Source organism: Galeopterus variegatus, unplaced genomic scaffold (assembly GCF_000696425.1).
Source record: "Galeopterus variegatus unplaced genomic scaffold, G_variegatus-3.0.2 Scaffold1309, whole genome shotgun sequence".
Taxonomy (NCBI): Eukaryota; Metazoa; Chordata; class Mammalia; order Dermoptera; family Cynocephalidae; genus Galeopterus; species Galeopterus variegatus.
In genome coordinates this window covers 113,098-132,072 of record NW_007727420.1, presented here as the reverse complement: position 1 = coordinate 132,072, position 18,975 = coordinate 113,098, and the positions used below count along the sequence as shown (strand labels likewise).

General features: G+C 44.9%; 1 protein-coding gene across 1 annotated transcript in view; it reads left to right on the top strand.

Annotated features, from left to right (window-relative positions):
- STK35 (serine/threonine kinase 35) overlaps nucleotides 1–18,975 on the top strand; it is a 38,312-nt gene that overhangs the window by 4,896 nt on the left and 14,441 nt on the right. The window contains exon 3 of the mRNA XM_008576197.1: nucleotides 9,501–10,250. Coding sequence (XP_008574419.1) covers nucleotides 9,501–10,213 — 713 coding nt within the window. The 3' untranslated portion in view covers nucleotides 10,214–10,250. The remainder of the gene's footprint in view (nucleotides 1–9,500; nucleotides 10,251–18,975) is intronic.

Below are 18,975 nucleotides of genomic sequence, written 5' to 3'. Positions count from 1 at the left end.
AGACTTCTTATCTGGAACTTCTGTTTAACAAGGAGGGAAACTGAAGCCCAGAAAAGGGACAGGACTTGTCTGAAATGAATTAGTGGCAGCACTCAAACCAACCTCCCAGGCTTTTTAAAACCATATTAACAATGCTGTAAGTTATTTGGTTGATGGGTTGGTGCCTATATCTTTAACTTTGAAGTACTTTCACATAAGAGGAGTTAAGGCATCACCAGTTCACTTTTATCCCCTTGTTTTCCATTGCTAAAGGACCTTGTTCTGAATACACCTAAAACAAAGTTCGAGATTACTGCCACTTACAAGACAGTGGCAATCCTGACTCATTGTCCAATTTAGAATTTCTGTTGCTCTCTCTAACGTACACACTTACCCTTCTGACAAAGTGAGGACAAAACAAAAAATCCAGAACAAACTCTCAAGGCTCATAAAACCAAATAATTAGAAATTTGGTTTCCCCAAACTTGGTAAGTCCCTAGTTTTGCTTTACCAATTGTTTGTTTACTGTACTCAAGATGCATTTAGGTGGCTTGAGATGGCTGGGAATCGAGGCCCTTGGGAAGTAGTTTTGCCTGCATGCCAAGTGGCCACCCTGGGCCAGGCTGCTATATTAGAGGCTACTGCAGTTTCCGTCACAAGGCAAGCAGATAACACATGACCAGATGAACACAATGCAAGGTCATGAGTGGTTGCATACTATAAAACAGTAGGGGTTCTCTCTGGAAGTTTAGGTGGAGGTGTGGGGAAGACCAGGGTCTTAGCAATGGGTTAATTTTTGGCCTGCAAACTCCCCCAGCCTCTTGAGTGCCTAGGGAAACCTTAGGGCTCTGGGCCACCCCTGCATAGGCCCCACAATTCTGAATTCTCTACTGTAGCTTGGGCCTCAGAGTTTAGAGAGCCCCCAGGTAAAGAGGCAGAGAACTGGATGATGATCTTTGGCTACCCTGATGTAGATAAAAGTGGCAGTGGGGGCCCTGTAAATTAGCAGGATACAATAGAACAGAGAGTCAGAAGGTTTTAGTACCACTGTCACCCTGTCCATGAGAGCTATAACTTGCTGATTGCTGTGTGCCAGGTGCGGTTCTAAGGGCTTTATACCTATTAACTCATTCAGTTCTCACAACCACCTTTTGAAGTCAATACTCTGATTATCTTTGTTACAGGTGAGGCAACTGAGGCACCGAGGTTAATGAAATTGCCCTGTGCAAAACAGCTAAGCAAATAACTAAGCGAGAATTCAAGCCCAGGCATTCTAACTTGAGTCTGCTTTCTTAACTAACACTGTGGGGCACTGTTGGGACAGGTGGCTTAAATTCAGTTCTTCTGTTTTTCTTGGTTGTAAAATGGGCATAGTCATTTTACTCAAACTAATGGCTACTACTTATTTTTTATTCTGTATTAATCACTGCCTGTGGCACTACTCATTTCTGCTGGTACCTTCCACGTGTCTCAGCTGCCAGGGACTCTGTACTGCTTTCTAGTCAACTCTTGAATGTCTTTGGGGCAACCACTGCAGACTTGTCTTGCTGCTGACCTACTGTCTTCCTCCTCTGTGCATTGAGGATTTTAGGTACCAGCCCCAGGAGATAGAAACAACCCGTAACTTAATTGAGAGCTATGATTAATTGGGATTGCATTGACTAAGGCTTTTTATAGTGTAAACTCTCAAGGAGAGCTTAGCTTCCTAGTAGAACATCAGTTCATTTTCACCCCTAATTCGGCCTCCGTTGATATCCGTAGAGCTAGGAACCTCCTTAGTGACCCTCAAATTGTGGATCCTGACCTAGTTGTCTTTAATTTACATATTCTACATGCCCAAGTACTACTTTTCCTTTTTTTCTCTTTTTTAAGCCTCTCCAGCCCATGATTATTGATTTGTTTCACCCCATTATTGGACATATCCTATGTGTGTGTTTGATGTACTGTGGGGTACTCGGAATGATTTCATTCTACTGTGAGTGCCAGTCTAATGGAGATGTTACAGTACAACAGATGTTACTTCACTGCTGCCTGTGAGAGGTGCTCTAGGGGAACCAGTTGAATGTGAACTAAGTTTGGGGGAAGGATGGATAAGTCATAGAACAGTAAATCAGAAATGACCTTGGCAAGAGCTGAGGCTTAGGTATGTGCGTAGGCCCCACAGCATATGGAGAGAAATACTGACCTGGACTGCCATGGGTTACACGTTGCTGGTAGAGTCTGCATTTTAACAAGATCCCCATAATGTTCCCAAGTAATAATAGCTAGCCTTTCATAGTATTTTCATGTTCATTCTCTCATTGTGAATTTGATGTTGAAGTTGATGTTTTTATATAATCTGGTTTTATAGATGAGAAAACTAAGATCTATCAAGGTCAAGTAATTTGCACAGTATAACAGTAGTGAAAGGTTAGAGCCTAGATGAACATCCGGATGCTCTTTAGTTTCCATGTTCTTGACACACTGTCATATGCCCTTATTGGATGGCTGCCAGTGGTGTCCAGAGACATTAACATATTTAACACCCAGTAGTTGTTTGCTCTGGTATCCACGCACTATACAGGGTGCTTTGTATGTCACAATTAAACCTTACAACAGCCCAGTGATGTAGGTGTTTCTTCTCAATTTATGGAAAATGAAACAGATTCTTGGGGTCTTTGCCAGGGTCATAAGTGGGGGGTTGGGAGGAGGGTTGACCCCCAGGCTGGTTGGCTCCACAAGCCCTTGTCCTTTCTACTAGGCCTGTGAGTTCATCTCTGCCACCTTCACATGGAAAATGAAACAGATTCTTGGGGTCTTTGCCAGGGTCATAAGTGGGGGGTTGGGAGGAGTGTTGACCCCCAGGCTGGTTGGCTCCACAAGCCCTTGTCCTTTCTGCTAGGCCTGTGAGTTCATCTCTGCCACCTTCATGGATCTATTTGACTAATCTTAGGCCTCAGGCGCTACTTTGGACATACCCTCTGGTGTTGATGTTACCTAGCCTCTCTATAGTGACATGACAGCCCGAATCATTGATACAGGGACCAGAGCTTAGTTTACATGCTCATCTTTCTTTGGGAAGACATGCCAGGATGGGTCCTTTTCTTCAGTCTCTCAGGCTCAGCCAGTTTAAGTAAAACATTTTAATTTTTATTTATTTTTTTAAAAAAAGATGAACAGTAAGGGGATCTTAACCCTTGGCTTGGTGTCGTCAGTACCACGCTCAGCCAGTGAGCGAACCAGCCATTCCTGTATAGGAGCCGAACCCGTTGCCTTGGTGTTATCAGCACCACACTCTCCTGAGTGAGCCACAGGCCGGCCCTAATAAGTAAAACATTTTAATATACAACTCTTAACCAAAAATAGGGATGGCTATAACCGTACCTTATTCAAACTTCATTTTTCTGGGTTCTTTCTAAACCTTTTTCTTAACCATAACTTTATAATTTTTATATTCTACTTTTTTCCCCCCTTCACATTAAAACTTGTTTATGACATGCTATGTGACCTTGTCTTTTGGCTTTTTAAGTAAATTTTTGTTGGAGTACAACATGGCCCTTTAAAGTGTTTAACGCAGTGGCAGTACCATAACTGTTACCCATTCTTGGACAACTAAGTTCTTTCCAGTCCTTCACTTTTGCTGTGCTATGTGGAATACCAGTTCTGGGTGTTTTTGGTGTTTGGTGTGTCTTTAGTTGTTGGTGGTAGGGTTTTGGGGTTTTTTTTTGTCCTTTCAGTACTTTTAGAATAAATTTTTTAGAGTAGCACTTTTTATGTCAGATGGATTGGGCATTTTGAAGACTTGTGATACATATTGCTGAATTGCTATCATCCCAGCACATTTAAGTCAAAATCATAATTAGTCCTCTACTGAAAAAGGAATCTGCATGCTGTGTAGTTGGACCATCAACACTAGGGACTTAATGAAAACTAAATTCCTTGGGGCATACAAGTGTCTGTTACAAGGAACTGTGGGAAATAGAACATCCAAGTGTGAAGTGCTGCTGCTGGCTATGAGGATCCGGGCTATGGAGACTCTGGGTCCTGCCCCTAATTAGCTGTGAGACCATAGGCAAGTTAATCTTCTGAGCCTCAGTCTCATCACCTGTAAAAGGGGACATAGTTATCATTTGAATAGGTACGAGTTTGGAGTGAGAAGAGAGGAATGGGTAGAGTACCCTCTAAATTCTTCCTTTCACCACACGTGACCAGTTACCAAGTTCTGATCCTAAACCTCCAAGACCTTTCTCTGATCCCATTCTTGCCTCCTCCATTGCCAGTCCTTACTCCTCTGGGTTTTAACTCTCCGGGCCTTGGCCGCTAGTCTGTCTTCCTATCTCCATCCCCTCATGCCTCCAGGAGGAACTGATTTCATTAATTGTCCAAGACATGCTCTTTCACATGTTAATGTCTCTGAAATCAGATTTGGTGAGTGGTATGTCATAGTGTTGTCGACAGCCTCTATGTCTTACTGAAATTGTGTCTTAAAATTGATGACTTCTTAGATTCAGTAAGCAATATGGTATCTTTCTAAAATACAGTGTCTTAGAGCCAGCTCGTGGCTCACTCGGGAGAGTGTGTTGCTGATAACACCAAGGCCACAGGTTCGGATCCGTATATAGGGATGGACGGTTAGCTCACTTGGGAGAGTGTGGTGCTGATAACACCAAGGCCACAGGTTCGGATCTGTATATAGGGATGGCCGGTTAGCTCACTTGGGAGAGTGTGGCGCTGACAACACCAAGTTAAGGGTTAAGATCCCCTTACTGGTCATCTTTAAAAATAAAATAGTGTCTTTCTTGATAGAGAACTTTTTTTTGTGACCGGTAAGGGGATCGCAACCCTTGGCGTGGTGTCACCTGCCGCGCTCAGCCAGTGAGCGCACCGGCCATCCCTATATAGGATCCGAACCCGCAGCGGGAGCGCTGCTGTGCTCCTAGCGCCACACTCTCCCGAGTGAAGTGAGCGCACCGGCCATCCCTATATAGGATCCGAACCCGCAGCGGGAGCGCTGCTGCGCTCCTAGCGCCACACTCTCCTCCCGAGTGAGCCACGGGGTCGGCCCTCGATAGAGAACTTTTAGTCACTTCCCATTTCTTAGGGTATCAGTCTGCCATAGAACATCATCCTCATTTCTACCTCTACTACATCTCTTCTGAGATTTCCCAGACTGCTTGGGTCCCTGGCTGCACGCTTACACCCCCGTGCACGTGTGCTCACTCTCCCTCCACATCCTGGGAGACGCAGCTGAAGGGCCTTGTTGGCAGTTGTCCGCAGCCTGCCTTTCTCTCACCCAACTTCTTTCCCCACTCCACAAGCAGACCTGGACTCTCTTCCTTGCGCTCACAGTGGAAGTCATTCCGCTTCTAACAACCAGAAGAAGCCTTCGTAAGGGCAGAGACTGCTCATTAAGTCACCCCTTATCTCTGGTGTCTGACCAGCAGTGTGTGCTCAGGAAATGGTTAAATGGAATTGTCAGAACCTGGAAATCTAGCTTCTGGAGGAGGTTTGGGAATAGGCTTATAAATCCAGGATATTTTGTATCTTTCCAGGAGGTACCTACCTTTCCAGAGCTCATACTAATTTGTCCTTATGCTGAGCCTGCTGGCCTCAAGTTTCTTAGTGAACCAGGTCACATTTTATTTTATTGGGAGACTTCAACACTACTTATTATATCCATGAATAATGAGATGTGAGATACCAGCTGGAATTTTTTTTTTTTTCTCTGTTTCCCTGTGTATTTGTGGTCACCTGGCTATCAGACTTGAGGGAAAAGTAGTAAAACTATCCTGAAAGTGGGCCTGCCTCCTTTCTTTAAAGTACTTTTTTTTTTTTTTTTTAAGCCCTCTGAGAACTGGGAGACAGCATTGTCTGGTGGAAGGACTTGGCTCTCAAGGCTCATATCCTGCCCAACTATTCAAGACAGTGCTCTTAGGCAGGTTACTCAGCCTTTCTCAGCCTTAGTTTCTCCACCAATAAAATGTTATCCAGTAAGAAGAGACAGCTCACATAATGAGCTTTTAAATAGTGCCTGGAACCCAGTTAATTTACCACAGGTACTTACCCCACCTCCTAGTAACACTCACTGTTCCCTCCATCTCTGGGAAGGAAGCTAAATTTTTAACGCTTTAATCTTACAGAACTGTCAGGTTATACCAGACAAGGGAATTATAAAACTTAAATAAATTTTGTCATCTCAAAGAACTATAAATTCATGTGAGGATTCTAGTAGTTGCTGCATATGGCTGTCCCAGTTAAACATCCTGAAACTGGGGGAATAACAACAGGGTGGAGTTGGGGACCCACTGGGCCCACTGTCAGATGGACCTGAGCTCAAACTCCATCAGCCCCTACTCTGACTGGTGGACCGCAGTGACACTTTTGGTCTTCAGGAATTAGTGTCATTTCAGAACCAGTGCAAAGTAGATTGGCATTGGAGCTGGCCTTAAGGTCACACTCAATTATACCTGTAGAGATTTGGGGGGGTTGCTTTTTAGGTAGAGAGATCATCCCAGATAAAAGAGTGGTCTGGTCCAGCTAGAACATGGCTTTTAGCTGTTACAGCCTAAGAAATTTGATGCCTTGTATGGAATCATCCACTTTTTATTTTCTGATCTAAATTTCATCTTTTGCCTAACATGTGAGAACTTTATTCTGTGGCCTACAGCACTGGAATTATTGAAATCATGACTTCCAAGGACTTGATTGGGGTGAGATGGGAATGATGATGTTAGGGATGGTCAGTGGATGATTTCTCCAAAGTATCTTATACTCTGCAAAATGTATTTTATATCTGTGGCCTAATTCACAGCAATCATGTGGTATAGGTGTTGTTCTCTCATTTGATAAATGAAAGGACTGAGGCTCAGAGAGGTTGACAGACTTGCTCGAGGTACTAGACACCATTCCATCATACCTCAGTCTCCCTGTGTTTCCCTTTGAACTAAGAATCCACCTGGCAAACCACTGGGCAGAGTTGGAGTCTAAACCCAGGCTCCTTGCTTCCTGGTCTGTGCTTTTCCTGTTGCTTCACCCTTTCTTGCTTCTTCACAGAAATGCACTAAGTACCTGCCAAGTGTCAGGCCCCATCCATGTCCCCTCCATGTCCCCTCCGTAAATCAGGTCATGAGGTAGCTGAGAGGCCCAGGTAGACAGTGCCTGGAGTGAAGAACTGAAATCCTAATGTGCCCCTTCTGTTTCTAGTGGGCAGCTGGGTGTTCCCATGTAAGACACATGCTCCAGCTTCTCATGAAATAAGCCCAAGGCCTTTGCCTCGCAAAGAAGCACTTTGTCTCTGGGACGAGTAGCTGCATTCCCCAGTTTTCCATTCTGTCATGCTCTCTGATGCTGTATCTGATTCTGAGAATCCTTCTTCCTGTCCAGTGTTTTTTCTCTCAACAAACAACCCCCCCGTAGCGTCTCCTGAGCTTAGTTCACTTCTCCTCTGTCTAAGGTCCCATCTCCCCAACCCGCTCACTAACTTAGGGCACTTGGTTTTGGGGTTTGTTTTTTTTTTACCCTTTTTTCTTTCCCTGGATTCTTATAACCTAGACTTACATTATAGTCTGTTTTGCAGACTCGTTTTCTTTTTATTTGTTTCCATAGTTACCGGTATGGAACACAAAATAATCGTCATTCCCCACCCTCTGTTCCCTGACCAGAAGTTTCACTATTTTCTGATATGCCATTTGCAGAAGAAATTTGATGGCTTTTTTTGTCTTTTCCTTTCTGGCTCTACCACCACTAAACATTTCTTACTCTCCTTTTTATGGGTCTTTACTCTAGAGTCTAGATTGATTTGGGCTTCCGCATGCTGTTTCATTTTGCAGTGTTTTTAGAAAGAGAGCCTCAGCACACTCAGCCAATGACCTAGAAAGAGGATTATGAGAAGGGAAATAACCGACTAAAAAACAAACAAAAAAAAATCTGCTCTAAACTGGTTCTACCTGTATTACTTTGATAGTTAGTAATATAAACAAATTATATAATCTCAGGGGAAGTAGGCCTGTCAGATTGTGGACTAAAACCTAAAGCTTTTGTATTGTACATCAGTTCATCTTCTTGGCTCAATGTAGAACTCCCAAACCACTGGCTTTGGTAGACTGTGTGCCTTGGTAATTTCTGGGCCATTTTGGTTAGAGGGATATCATGCGAATCACCAGTTCTGTAATAAAAAGTAAATAGCTAGAAAAAGGACCTCTCTGCCAGAGCCTGTCTGAGGCAGTGCCGCTGTCGTTTTTGGTAGAATGGATACACCATACTGGGGACCAAAGGACTTGTCTTCAGGTCCTGCTTAGTTAAAAATGACACACATGACCACTCGGGGCAAGTCGTTTCACTTGCAGGCCTAGCCTCCTCATAAGAAAATAAGACATCTGCCTACTTGGATTTAGCTTTTGGGGCAGTTGTAGTCATCACATAACAGCCAGGTGAGGGCTCAGTGTGCCATCAGTTGCTTTATAAAGACTATTGGGATTTGCTTGGAGATGCCAGTCCCCAGCTTTCCTGGCATTTCAAGCCCACACAACTGAACGCCACCTTATATAGCTGCTTCAGACCCCACTGTTGCCACTAGACACCTTTCTGGTCTATTTGTCCCTGTTTTCATTATTCGTTCCCTCTCTCAGCCCTGGAATTCCCTTCTTCCCTCTGCTGGTCTCCTTCCTGTACTTTTAAGGGTAATTCAATTCCTGCCCTTTCTGACTTCTTCAGATCTGGCCACTCCTGCACACCCTTCATAGAAGTTGACTTTGATGTGGGTGTATGGCTTATAATGGTTGCTGTTGTGATACATGTCATCTCCTTGAAACTAAGCTTCACAGAGCTGGGGGCATGCCATGTACTTAACTAGTGCCAGGCATATGGGGGGCTAGCAGAAAATACTGATGGGTTGGAGCATGCCTCTTTGAAATAATCAAAATTGTAGTGCCATTCTAGATCCATCAGCAAGAGTCATTACACAGGGCAGGAAAGGAGAGTGGGAAGGCCATTTGCGGCTAGCAGAAAATACTGATGGGTTGGAGCATGCCTCTTTGAAATAATCAAAATTGTAGTGCCGTTCTAGATCCATCAGCAAGAGTCATTACACAGGGCAGGAAAGGAGAGTGGGAAGGCCATTTGCGTGAGGTGGGATAGCGGTGGTGATAGAAGCAGTGGACATTTGATAGCCTCTCACATGCTTTGTCCCATCTTCCCAGCAGCCCTGGGAGGTACGGGTGGTGTGGTGGCTGCCCATTTGGAGTCAGTATAATGAAACTGAATGGCTTCATGCTCAACAGACAGCAGTAAACCTGAGTTCCTACCCAGGCTTCTTCATTCCAAACCCCGGTGCTTGACACCAGTCCCTTACACCTGTGTCATGCCTTGACTCGTCTTTATGAGGAGAAACGGGCCTACCTGTGTAGAGCTGGCTCGATACCAGTTGTGCAGGTCCTCTTGGCACAACTGCTTGTCACCACTGTCACTCTTACTTTAATATGCTGCATTCCTTTAGTCTAAAAGTGGCGTGAATCTCACTCAAGCTCTTCCGTCCTTTGATTTAGGAGAAAGGATCCTGGGTTATGCCGAGGAGCCCTGCTATCTCTGGTTTGTCATGGAGTTCTGTGAAGGTGGAGACCTGAATCAGTACGTCCTGTCCCGGAGGCCAGACCCAGCCACCAACAAAAGCTTCATGCTACAGCTTACGAGTGCCATTGCTTTCCTGCACAAAAACCATATCGTGCACAGGGACCTAAAGCCAGACAACATCCTCATCACAGAGCGGTCTGGCACACCGATCCTCAAGGTGGCAGACTTTGGACTAAGCAAGGTCTGTGCCGGGCTGACACCCCGAGGCAAAGAGGGCAATCAAGACAACAAAAATGTGAATGTGAATAAATACTGGCTGTCCTCAGCCTGTGGCTCAGACTTCTACATGGCTCCCGAAGTCTGGGAGGGACACTACACGGCCAAGGCAGACATCTTTGCCCTGGGCATTATCATCTGGGCAATGATAGAAAGAATCACTTTTATTGACTCTGAGACCAAGAAGGAGCTCCTGGGGACCTATATTAAACAGGGGACTGAGATCGTCCCTGTTGGTGAGGCGCTGCTAGAAAACCCAAAGATGGAGTTGCACATCCCCCAGAAACGCAGGACTTCCATGTCTGAGGGGATCAAGCAGCTCTTGAAAGATATGTTAGCTGCTAACCCACAGGACCGGCCTGATGCCTTTGAACTTGAAACCAGAATGGACCAGGTCACATGTGCTGCTTAAAATTCAGGGCAAAGCATCTTGGGTATTTTTAAATGAGGTGAGTGCTCCTGCTCTGCATGCATGCTTACTGGACCTGCTCTGCATGCATGCTTACTGGACCTGGTTTTTCATCCTGGACCCTGCGGTGGGCCCTGTGCAGTTGGGGGAATGCAGGGTGGAAGAGAACTAAGTGCTTGTTATCAAAAATCCCCCCACATCATGATAGAGGGATATGTGGGATTATTTGAGTATGAGTTGAAAAGTCTAGAGAAACCTTCTGAAAGGAAGTCGCATTTGAGCTGTCTTTCAGAAATACTTTTTCTTATCAAGTAATAGATGCTCACTGTAGAAAAATATGCAAAAGAGATACAATTTTTCAGAGAATAAATACACTCTAATTGTATCCTCCTACACACACATCCAATTCTACATAGTTTAGATCTTGCTATAGTTAGGTAGAGTTTTATTTCTTGTTTTTTTTCACTCAACAGTAATCTCAGCATTACCCCTTGTCATATGGCTTTCAGTGATTATATGACAATCCATTATATGAACCATAATTTAACCATTCTACTTTAGGTATCAGATCGTTTCTCCATTTTAGATACTATAAAGAGTGTATTAGTGAATATTCTTATATGGAAATCTTTGTTTATTTGACTTGTGTAGGCTTTTCTTTGTCAAGTACTATGCTAAGCTCCCTGGGTTAACAATGATAAGCAAAATCAAACTTTCCCCATCCTCATGAATTCAGCAGCAGCTTAAGGAGAGACATTTTCATCAATATTTATCATAGTTTTACAGTGAAGGAGAAAGAGGTATTAAGGGAAATTTTCCTTTCAGGTGATGGTGCCCAGAATCAAGAGAAGGGAATGGGGGGTAGAGGAAGCCTCCCAGGTAGAAGGACTAGCCTCCAGAAGCCCGGAAAGCCCCTGACACGTTTTCTAGACTAGACTAATTTGGGTTAGTGAGGAATGTAGGCCTGTAAAGATCAAGGAGGACAGGGACCTGCCAGGAGAGGGAACAGTGTGGACAGAAGTCGAGGTGGAAAATCCAAAAGCATGTACCAGGAACAGCAAAGTAGTTCAATTGGACTAGAGTCTGAAGTGTGAGCAAGGGAAATAAGATCAGAAATTAGGTAAAATGTGGGACCCTGGAATCTGCCTCTGATTTGGTACATGTTAGGGAGCCATCTAAGGACCAGAGCAGAATAGTGATCAGATAACTTTCGCAGTACTAAGATAACTTTCAGCATGTGCAAGTCGGAGTGGCGCACTGGAGAGTGCGCCGCTTGGGAGCGTGGCGGTGCTCCTGCTGAGGGTTCGGATCCCATGTGGAGACCGGTTCCCACTCACTGGCTGAGCGCGGTGCAGGCGCAACACCGAGGGTTGCGATCCCGTTGCCGGTCCCTGGTACGGACGCGACACCGAGGGTTGCGATCCCATTGCCGGTCAGTAAAAAAGACAAAAAAAAAGGAGGAAAAAAAAAAAAGAAACCATCAGACACAGGGCCTTCGGTCACTGGGGTGGGTTCTTAGTCCCTTCCTTTCCATTCCTCTCCCTCAGACTTCTAGATGGAGTTGGTTCGCACTGAGTTGAGCCGGGTTACATCTGTAGTGTTACAGTGAATGTATGTATTTTTGGAATGAGTTACTGGGTTTAATGCTTCCATTCCACAAACATCAAGTACCTTCTAGGTGCCAGGCCAATTTGTCCTACCACCCACTGAGAGAATAGCATCCCCAAAGCTAGGTTTAGGGTAGTGCTGTGTTGGAAATCAAAAGCATTGGCTAGACAGTGTTTTCATTGTATTTCATGCCATCACTTCCCATTGCCCTGGGAATTCAAATTTGCCCTGGCGTAGGAGAGGTTGTCATTAGAAGAAGGACCCGAATTAAACTAGGAGTATGAGGTTGTCACAACTTACTGTAATCGGGGCTCCCATTTGGACATCCACACTTGAGATTTGTGCTGTTTTATAGGTCAGAGTTTTAGCTAAATGAGAGTGATTCCCTCATCTAGGAGAAACAGGTGACCTTGAGAAGAGGAGAAAAGATTAGGAACGTGGTCACTGGTAAATGTCCCAGGCTGTTCGTTTAACTCATTTTGTGGCTAGTCAGTACAGTACTGGTGGTGCCAATTTGACCGTAGCCTGTCCTGCCCTGTCCTAGGTAGGCACTTAGAACTGTGGGCCTGGGCCCATGTCTGTGTGACCAAAGCTAAACCTTGTGCCAAAAGCTTTGACTTGGTTGTGGTGTAGATGAGCTGTATCTGGCTGGTTAGAGAATCAGAAGCTTGAGTTAGGAAGAACACTGAGTTTAACCTTCTCTTCCCCTGCCAAGCTTTATGGGTGGAAAAGCTAATTCCAATTACTCATTCAACATAGTTATTGGAAAAATATTTGCCAGGCACCATTTAAGTCACAGATGATACATTAATGAACAAAACAGATAAAAACTTGTGCAGTTGTGGAGCTTCCGTCTCCTGGGAAAACAGACAATAATCATGTGTAATATGTTAGACAGTGCTAAGTACTGGGGTGGAGGGAGCAGAGCAGGGTAAGGGAGATGACAGTGGTGGGAGTTGGGTTGTACTTTTAAATGGGAGAGATCAGATGGGTCTCCTTGAGATGGTGACCTTCGAACAAAGGTTAGAAGTAGTTGAGGAAGCAAGTCTGGAGGATTTCTGGGGAAAGAGCATCCCAGACAGAAGTAACAGTCAGTGTAAGGGCCTGAAAGCTGTACAGAGTGAGCAAGGAGGGGAGTACAGGCAAGGAGGACAGAGAGATGACGGAAGTCAAGCAGACAAGGCCTTGCAAGCCAGTGTGAAGAGTTTTGAAAGGATCACTTTGGCTGCTGTGCTGAGAATAAGCTGCAGGGGGCAAGTGAAGGGATAAGATGGGAGGCTGCAGTAATAATCCAGGTGAGAGATGATGGTGGGTGGCTTGATACAGTGGAGCAGGGGAGGTGATGATTGGATTGGGTTGTTGTTGTTTTTTTTTGTCAGAGCCAACAGGATTTCCTGCTGGATTGGGTGTGAGGTAGGAGAGGAAGGAATCAAGGATGACTCCAAAGTTTTGGCTTGAGCAATTGTAAGGATAGAATTGCCATCAGATGAGATGGGGAAGACACTGGGAGAAGTGGATTTGGCTGGAGAAAGTTAGGTTTTAGTCATGTAAAAGTTTGGCACACCTATTTAGAATCCAAGTGCAGGTGTGGAATGGGCAGCAGATGAGTCTGGAGTTCAGGGAAGGGGTCCAGCTTAGAGACACAGACTTAGAGCTTGCTGAGATCTTAGAGTGGAGAGAGACCAGAGGTCAGAGGCCCGAGCTCTGGGCCACCCAGCATTGAGGCTGGGGAGAAAGAACGGTGCCAGAGACATAGGTAAAGACCTCCAGAGAAGGGAGTGATCAGCTGTGGCATGTGCTGTTGGTAGGTCGAGTGAGGTGAAGACAATTAACCACCGGATTTAGCACATGAGATGTCATTAGGGCCCCTGAGCAATTCTAATGGTGTAATGGGGGAACCCCTGACTAGAGTGGATTTGAAACAGAATGAGAGGAGAGGAATTGGAAACTGAGAGAATAGACCAATGATTCTCACAGTTTTTGATCTGAAAGCCCTTTACGCTCTAGGAATTGAGAATTCCAAAGAGCTTTCGTTTTGTGTTATATTTATGGATGTTTGCAGTATTAAAAATTACAACAAATATTTTAAATGTTCCTTTCAAATGAATGAATAAGTAACAGTAAACCAGTTACATGTTATCAGAAGTGTCATATTTTATGAAAAATAACTATTTTCAGAAACGAAAATTTAGTGTGTTGTAGTGGCGTTGTTTTAGGTTTGTAAATCTCTTTAATGGTCAGCTGAACTCTCATTTGTTTCTGCAGTATAAATCTGGTGCCATGTCACTCATGGAATTTCTGGAAAACTCCTTTCTACACTTATGAGAGAATGAAAGTGAAAAAGGCAGATACTTCCGTATTGTCATTATGGAAGGGTTCGGCTTCACAGACTCCCAAACCACACCCCACTTAGAGCCAGTGATATAGACTACTCTTGGGAATTTTGCTGTGAGGAGGAACTGAGACTTGGATGGTAGCTGGAGACCTAGAGAGAAGGGTCAAATTCAAGGTCCCAAATGAAGGGACACAACTTGTGCATCCTGATTCCTAGCCACCTTTCCTAGTAGACTGTCATGGCTCAAACTCTGGCTGCATAGAGAAAACAAGCTTGACCCCAGTACCAACAGATTAAGAAACACCTCAGTAGATTAGGATTGTAGATCTCAGAGTAACATTTCAGTGAGGGCTGAATGGTTTATGGTTTTTGGCAAAAATGAAAGGAAATGCACTTCGGTTTGGAAACTCGGGATTCCCTGGAAAAGAGTGTTGCCTAGAGACAGAGCAGGGAGTGAGTCCCATTTCTGTGGCTTACTGGCTGTGTGGCCTCAGGCAACTATTTTCACCTTTCTGGGCTTCGGTGTTAATATCTGTAAAATGGAGCCCATTATATTTATCTTATTGAGGTTGTGGGGGGAATCACAAGCAGAGGTTGTGAGTGCCCTATATAAACTGCCTAAATTAAATGTCATACAGTAGACTTTTAGGTACTTACTTTGGCCTGACTTGGAAGTATTGTCTTCCCCCCTCCTCTGAACACAGTCAGTAGCCTTGCTTCTGAGGATTATCTAATAGCTTTTCTTTTCAAACAAAGCTGTAGTCAAGGCCACTCTGTTCAATCACTTGTTTCAGAAAAATTAATCTATTTTTAAAGATTACTCAATGATGGGTCCTGTATCTCTTTTATTTGCCACTTTTGGGAGATATTTAATAATTCCTAATGGTTTTTGCCAGCCACAAGCCTTACGCCAAGCAGGAAGCCAGCCAAGCTGATGTTCCAGGTGCCATCGCCCTCGTGCTAGCAGGGAGGTGGTTGTGGGATGAGGGCATCTGCATTCATGGCCAAGTCTGCTGTCTGATATACAAACCTCTGTAACTAGGGCCTTTGGAAGCCCAGGGCCTTGGCTTCATGTATTTGGAGTGGGCAGCTAAGGCCTGCTAAAGGAAATCAGATATTCGTGTGAACTGAGGGGTCACAGGAAATATTCTTTGCTCTATCTGAGATCTTGGTAGCTGCCTAAATCAGAGAAAGAATCAAGCCTCATTCCTTGTTGAAACAATAGATGATATATTCATCCCCGGCCTGGAGTCCAAAGATGTGGCTCTAGGCTAAGGTGCTGGATGACTTGGGTTGGCTACTTGACCTGGGCTTCAGATTTTACTTGTTTTACGAGATTTGAAATTTTTACCTTGGGGGGGCTCCCCAGACCTCCAGTGCATCCCTAATGATATTACAGGGATTCAAACGCTTTTCCAGCTTACCTGACAGGCAGCAGCACATTTGCTTACACTTAAACCGTAGATACCAATATAATTATCAATTTGCTTCCTTTTACCTGGAATTATACCCAAATTATGTCACACTATGGGTGCCAAGTTAATCAGCAGTGATATTAAAAAACAGGAAAGAAATACTTAATATAGTTTGTTTTAAATAGCAAGGACTTCAAAAAAGAGTCCCTGGAGGGTAAATTAAAAAATGGTTTAGGTGAGAGTTGGGAACCCAGGACTAGATAGGTTTCCCGGTCTCTTCTTTGTTGAGTGTGACTTTCAGGCCAAGCTGTCAGGACAGCCATGAACCAAGAGCCTGAGCATCTTAGTATCCCTGTCTCTCCAGTGGGGTCCGAGCCTTGCCTTTGTCTTGTCTCACTGGCACTTCACAGAGCTGCTCAAGAGGGGAGAGGGGATGTGCATGAAGATTCAAAGTGGTTGGGTCTCTTTTCCCCCAGGAGATTTAAGCTCAGGCTTCAACTGTGAACTCCCTGGTCGCTCTACGTTCCAATGTACCTAGAGGTGTGTCCCTTGGGGCCTCGTTTCTCTACTTGTGTATTTTGAGTTTTCCTCCCCAGCTGGGGAAGGCTGGTATTTTTGTAAGGCCCAGGCAGCTCCCTAGTGGCCTGCCGTTACCATCTCTTGATTGTTCCTGCTACATCAACAGCAGTAAGCTGAGCTGTCAGTTATGTAATGGGGCTGGTGGCCCCCAGGGATAATGTGTCCCTTGAAGTTCTGTGGGATGGGACGTGAAAGCATCCATGAGGAGACATGCCTGCCCTGGGGTTGTTGACGTCAAGGCCCAGTTGCTGCTCACATCCTCTTCCTCCTGGCATCCTTGGCTCCCTCTGGCCTGTGTAGCATCCCTTCAGGCAAATCAAATGGCTCTTTTAATCAGCCAGCTGTGAGCAAAGCTGCTGATGACTTAGGGTCCTTCTAACTCCCATTTCCTCTTACCCCAGGGACACACAGACACTCCCATCAACAATAACAGCTACTGGTTATCAAAACCTGCTTTGAGGGCCCCCCTGACTTGGGTGGGGCAGAGGCCCTGCCTTTTTATCTCCAGTCCTGAATTAAGCACTTTATGTACATTGTTATCCCACCTCATCTGCATAACTCTTCTTTTATTTGCTCTCATTGTGCTGATGAGGAAGCTGAGAATCACTTTCCTAAGGTTTTGAGAGTCAGGATTTGAAACAAGGTATACTTGACTGGAAATCCCACCGTTCTGTTCTGCCTCCTATAGTCTCTTAAAAAGCAACTTTTGATTTTTATACTTGTATTTTATATTTTGAGGAAGATGGTAGGTTCCCCCTCCAAATAGCATTATGTACATAGCCCCTTAGGTTTAAGTATACGGTCTGACAACTGATCTTAGCTCAGGCACACTGTAGCAGGGCCACCAGCTGCCCCTGCAGGTGAGGGCAGCCAGCATGCTGATTCCCATGTGTCAAACCAATACAGCCCCAAACGTTGTCATGAGAGGCAAGGCTGGTGTAGTGAGGCACCCACATAACAAGTGTCAGGCAACAGGAAGCAGAAGCCACACAAGCAGACAGGTCAGAATTACCAGAAGGTTGGAAAGTAGGAGACCCAAAGCATGCCCCCAGCCAGGAAAGCACCAGGCACCAAGGGAGTGCCGACAGCAGAACCGTCTCTGGCACCAGCCAAGGAAAGAGCTCTGATATGAGCCTAAGGCATCCTAGTTGTCTCTGGTCCCTGGTACCCTGGCAGAAGCCCATTCCAAGTGAGTTCAGATTTAAGGTTGATGAGGACACAAAGCAAACTGGCAGGGGTTGCTGTGTTTCTCTCTGACAAATCTTCCAGCTCACTCATTGAATCCTAGCTAAAGCAAGGGATTTCATCATCCATGTCTACTCTGATTGACATGGCTGCCTGTAAGCCCGTGTTGAAAGATCCTGGGGCCAAGTCAGATTTGGTGAGCAAGAGCCCTCCTGCCATATGGCAGGCACTTGCCCAGTGGTGACATTGATCATTTAGACCCTAATGTCCCCTAGCATCTTACAGTTTAGTAGTGGGGACAAGACAAGGACGCTTAGTTGTGGTAGGTTATGGCTCAGTGAAATACAGGAGGACTGGAGAGAGTGGAGGGAAGGCTCCATGGAGGAGGTAGTATTATGGGGCTGTTATTGAAGATAGATTTAGGGGTACCTGGTAAGCCAAGTGAGATGTGAAGAGGTCACATCTCAGGATGCATACTGAGGCTTTGTTGGATACAGACAGCTGCAGGGGGAAAGGGCATATTCTAGTAGTGAAATTCCTAGCTGGAGTTACATTGTGGGCCCAGGACCTGGGGAGAGTGCCCAAGGTTCTGTCTTGATAACTAGGGCAGCAGCATCCAAGCTCCCAGCCCCTCTTTTCATTTCCACTAGTGAGTCCTCCATGGTATTACAAAATCAGTGGAAATGGAAACCTCCTCCAGCATTTCTAGGATTCAGAGGCATGACAGGCCTTAAAACTGCCAACCAAGTTTAAGATAAATCAATACCATAAAACACTGCAATGAATTTCCCAACTTTAAAGGAATTTCACTTTCAGTTAGAGGTGCCAGGGGAAAGCTGTAACTCAGTCTGCGTCGTACATAGGTCAGGATTCTGTATTTTGTTTCTTTGTTAAAGAAAGTGTTGTCTAGGGACTTGGGAGGAATGATTAGAGCCACCCAGGCACACCATAGGGCATAATGAGGAAGATAAAATGCCTCTCTTCTGCCAGGCTGCAAAAACAGTCTTGACATGGGGTCTGGGGAAGTAGTCTTATGAATGGTAACTTTGGGTTTTCTGAATTCAGGGGCATGGTACTGTAGCAGTCCCTGGGAAGCAGGTCGGCTTTTGTACGTCATGTTGGATTTGGGTATTGATCATCTGTTCCAATGGGAAAATCAGAGATAATGTGAGCCGGTTGACTCATTCTGCATTTACGTCCGTCCCTTTGGAAAAAGGAAGCCTTTAATTAACAACCATGTGCAGCACCCCTTTGTTTTTTTTTTTTGGTTTTTTTTCCTGCTTTTTTCAGACATGCCTAAGACATGCCCTCCCAGAAAACTGAAGTCTAGGGCAAATTTAAGGCGTGGAGTTGGGAGTCCAGGGCTTTGAGACCTGGGCAGATTACATGGACATTACAAGGATGGCCAGCCTTGTACCAGACATAAAGAGAACTGGAAGTCACAAGTGAAGACTCTTTTGTTGTTAGTAACCAGATTACATACTTGGATTTGATGAATGTTTGGAAGAAACCCTGAGTTTGCATGGGGCAGCAAAAATGAGTATGGATATACCACACCCCAGACAAACAATAGGATGACTTTTACCTTTTAAAAAAAATTATTTGGGGGTTTAGGCCAACTACCTAAACTGAAATCCAGATGT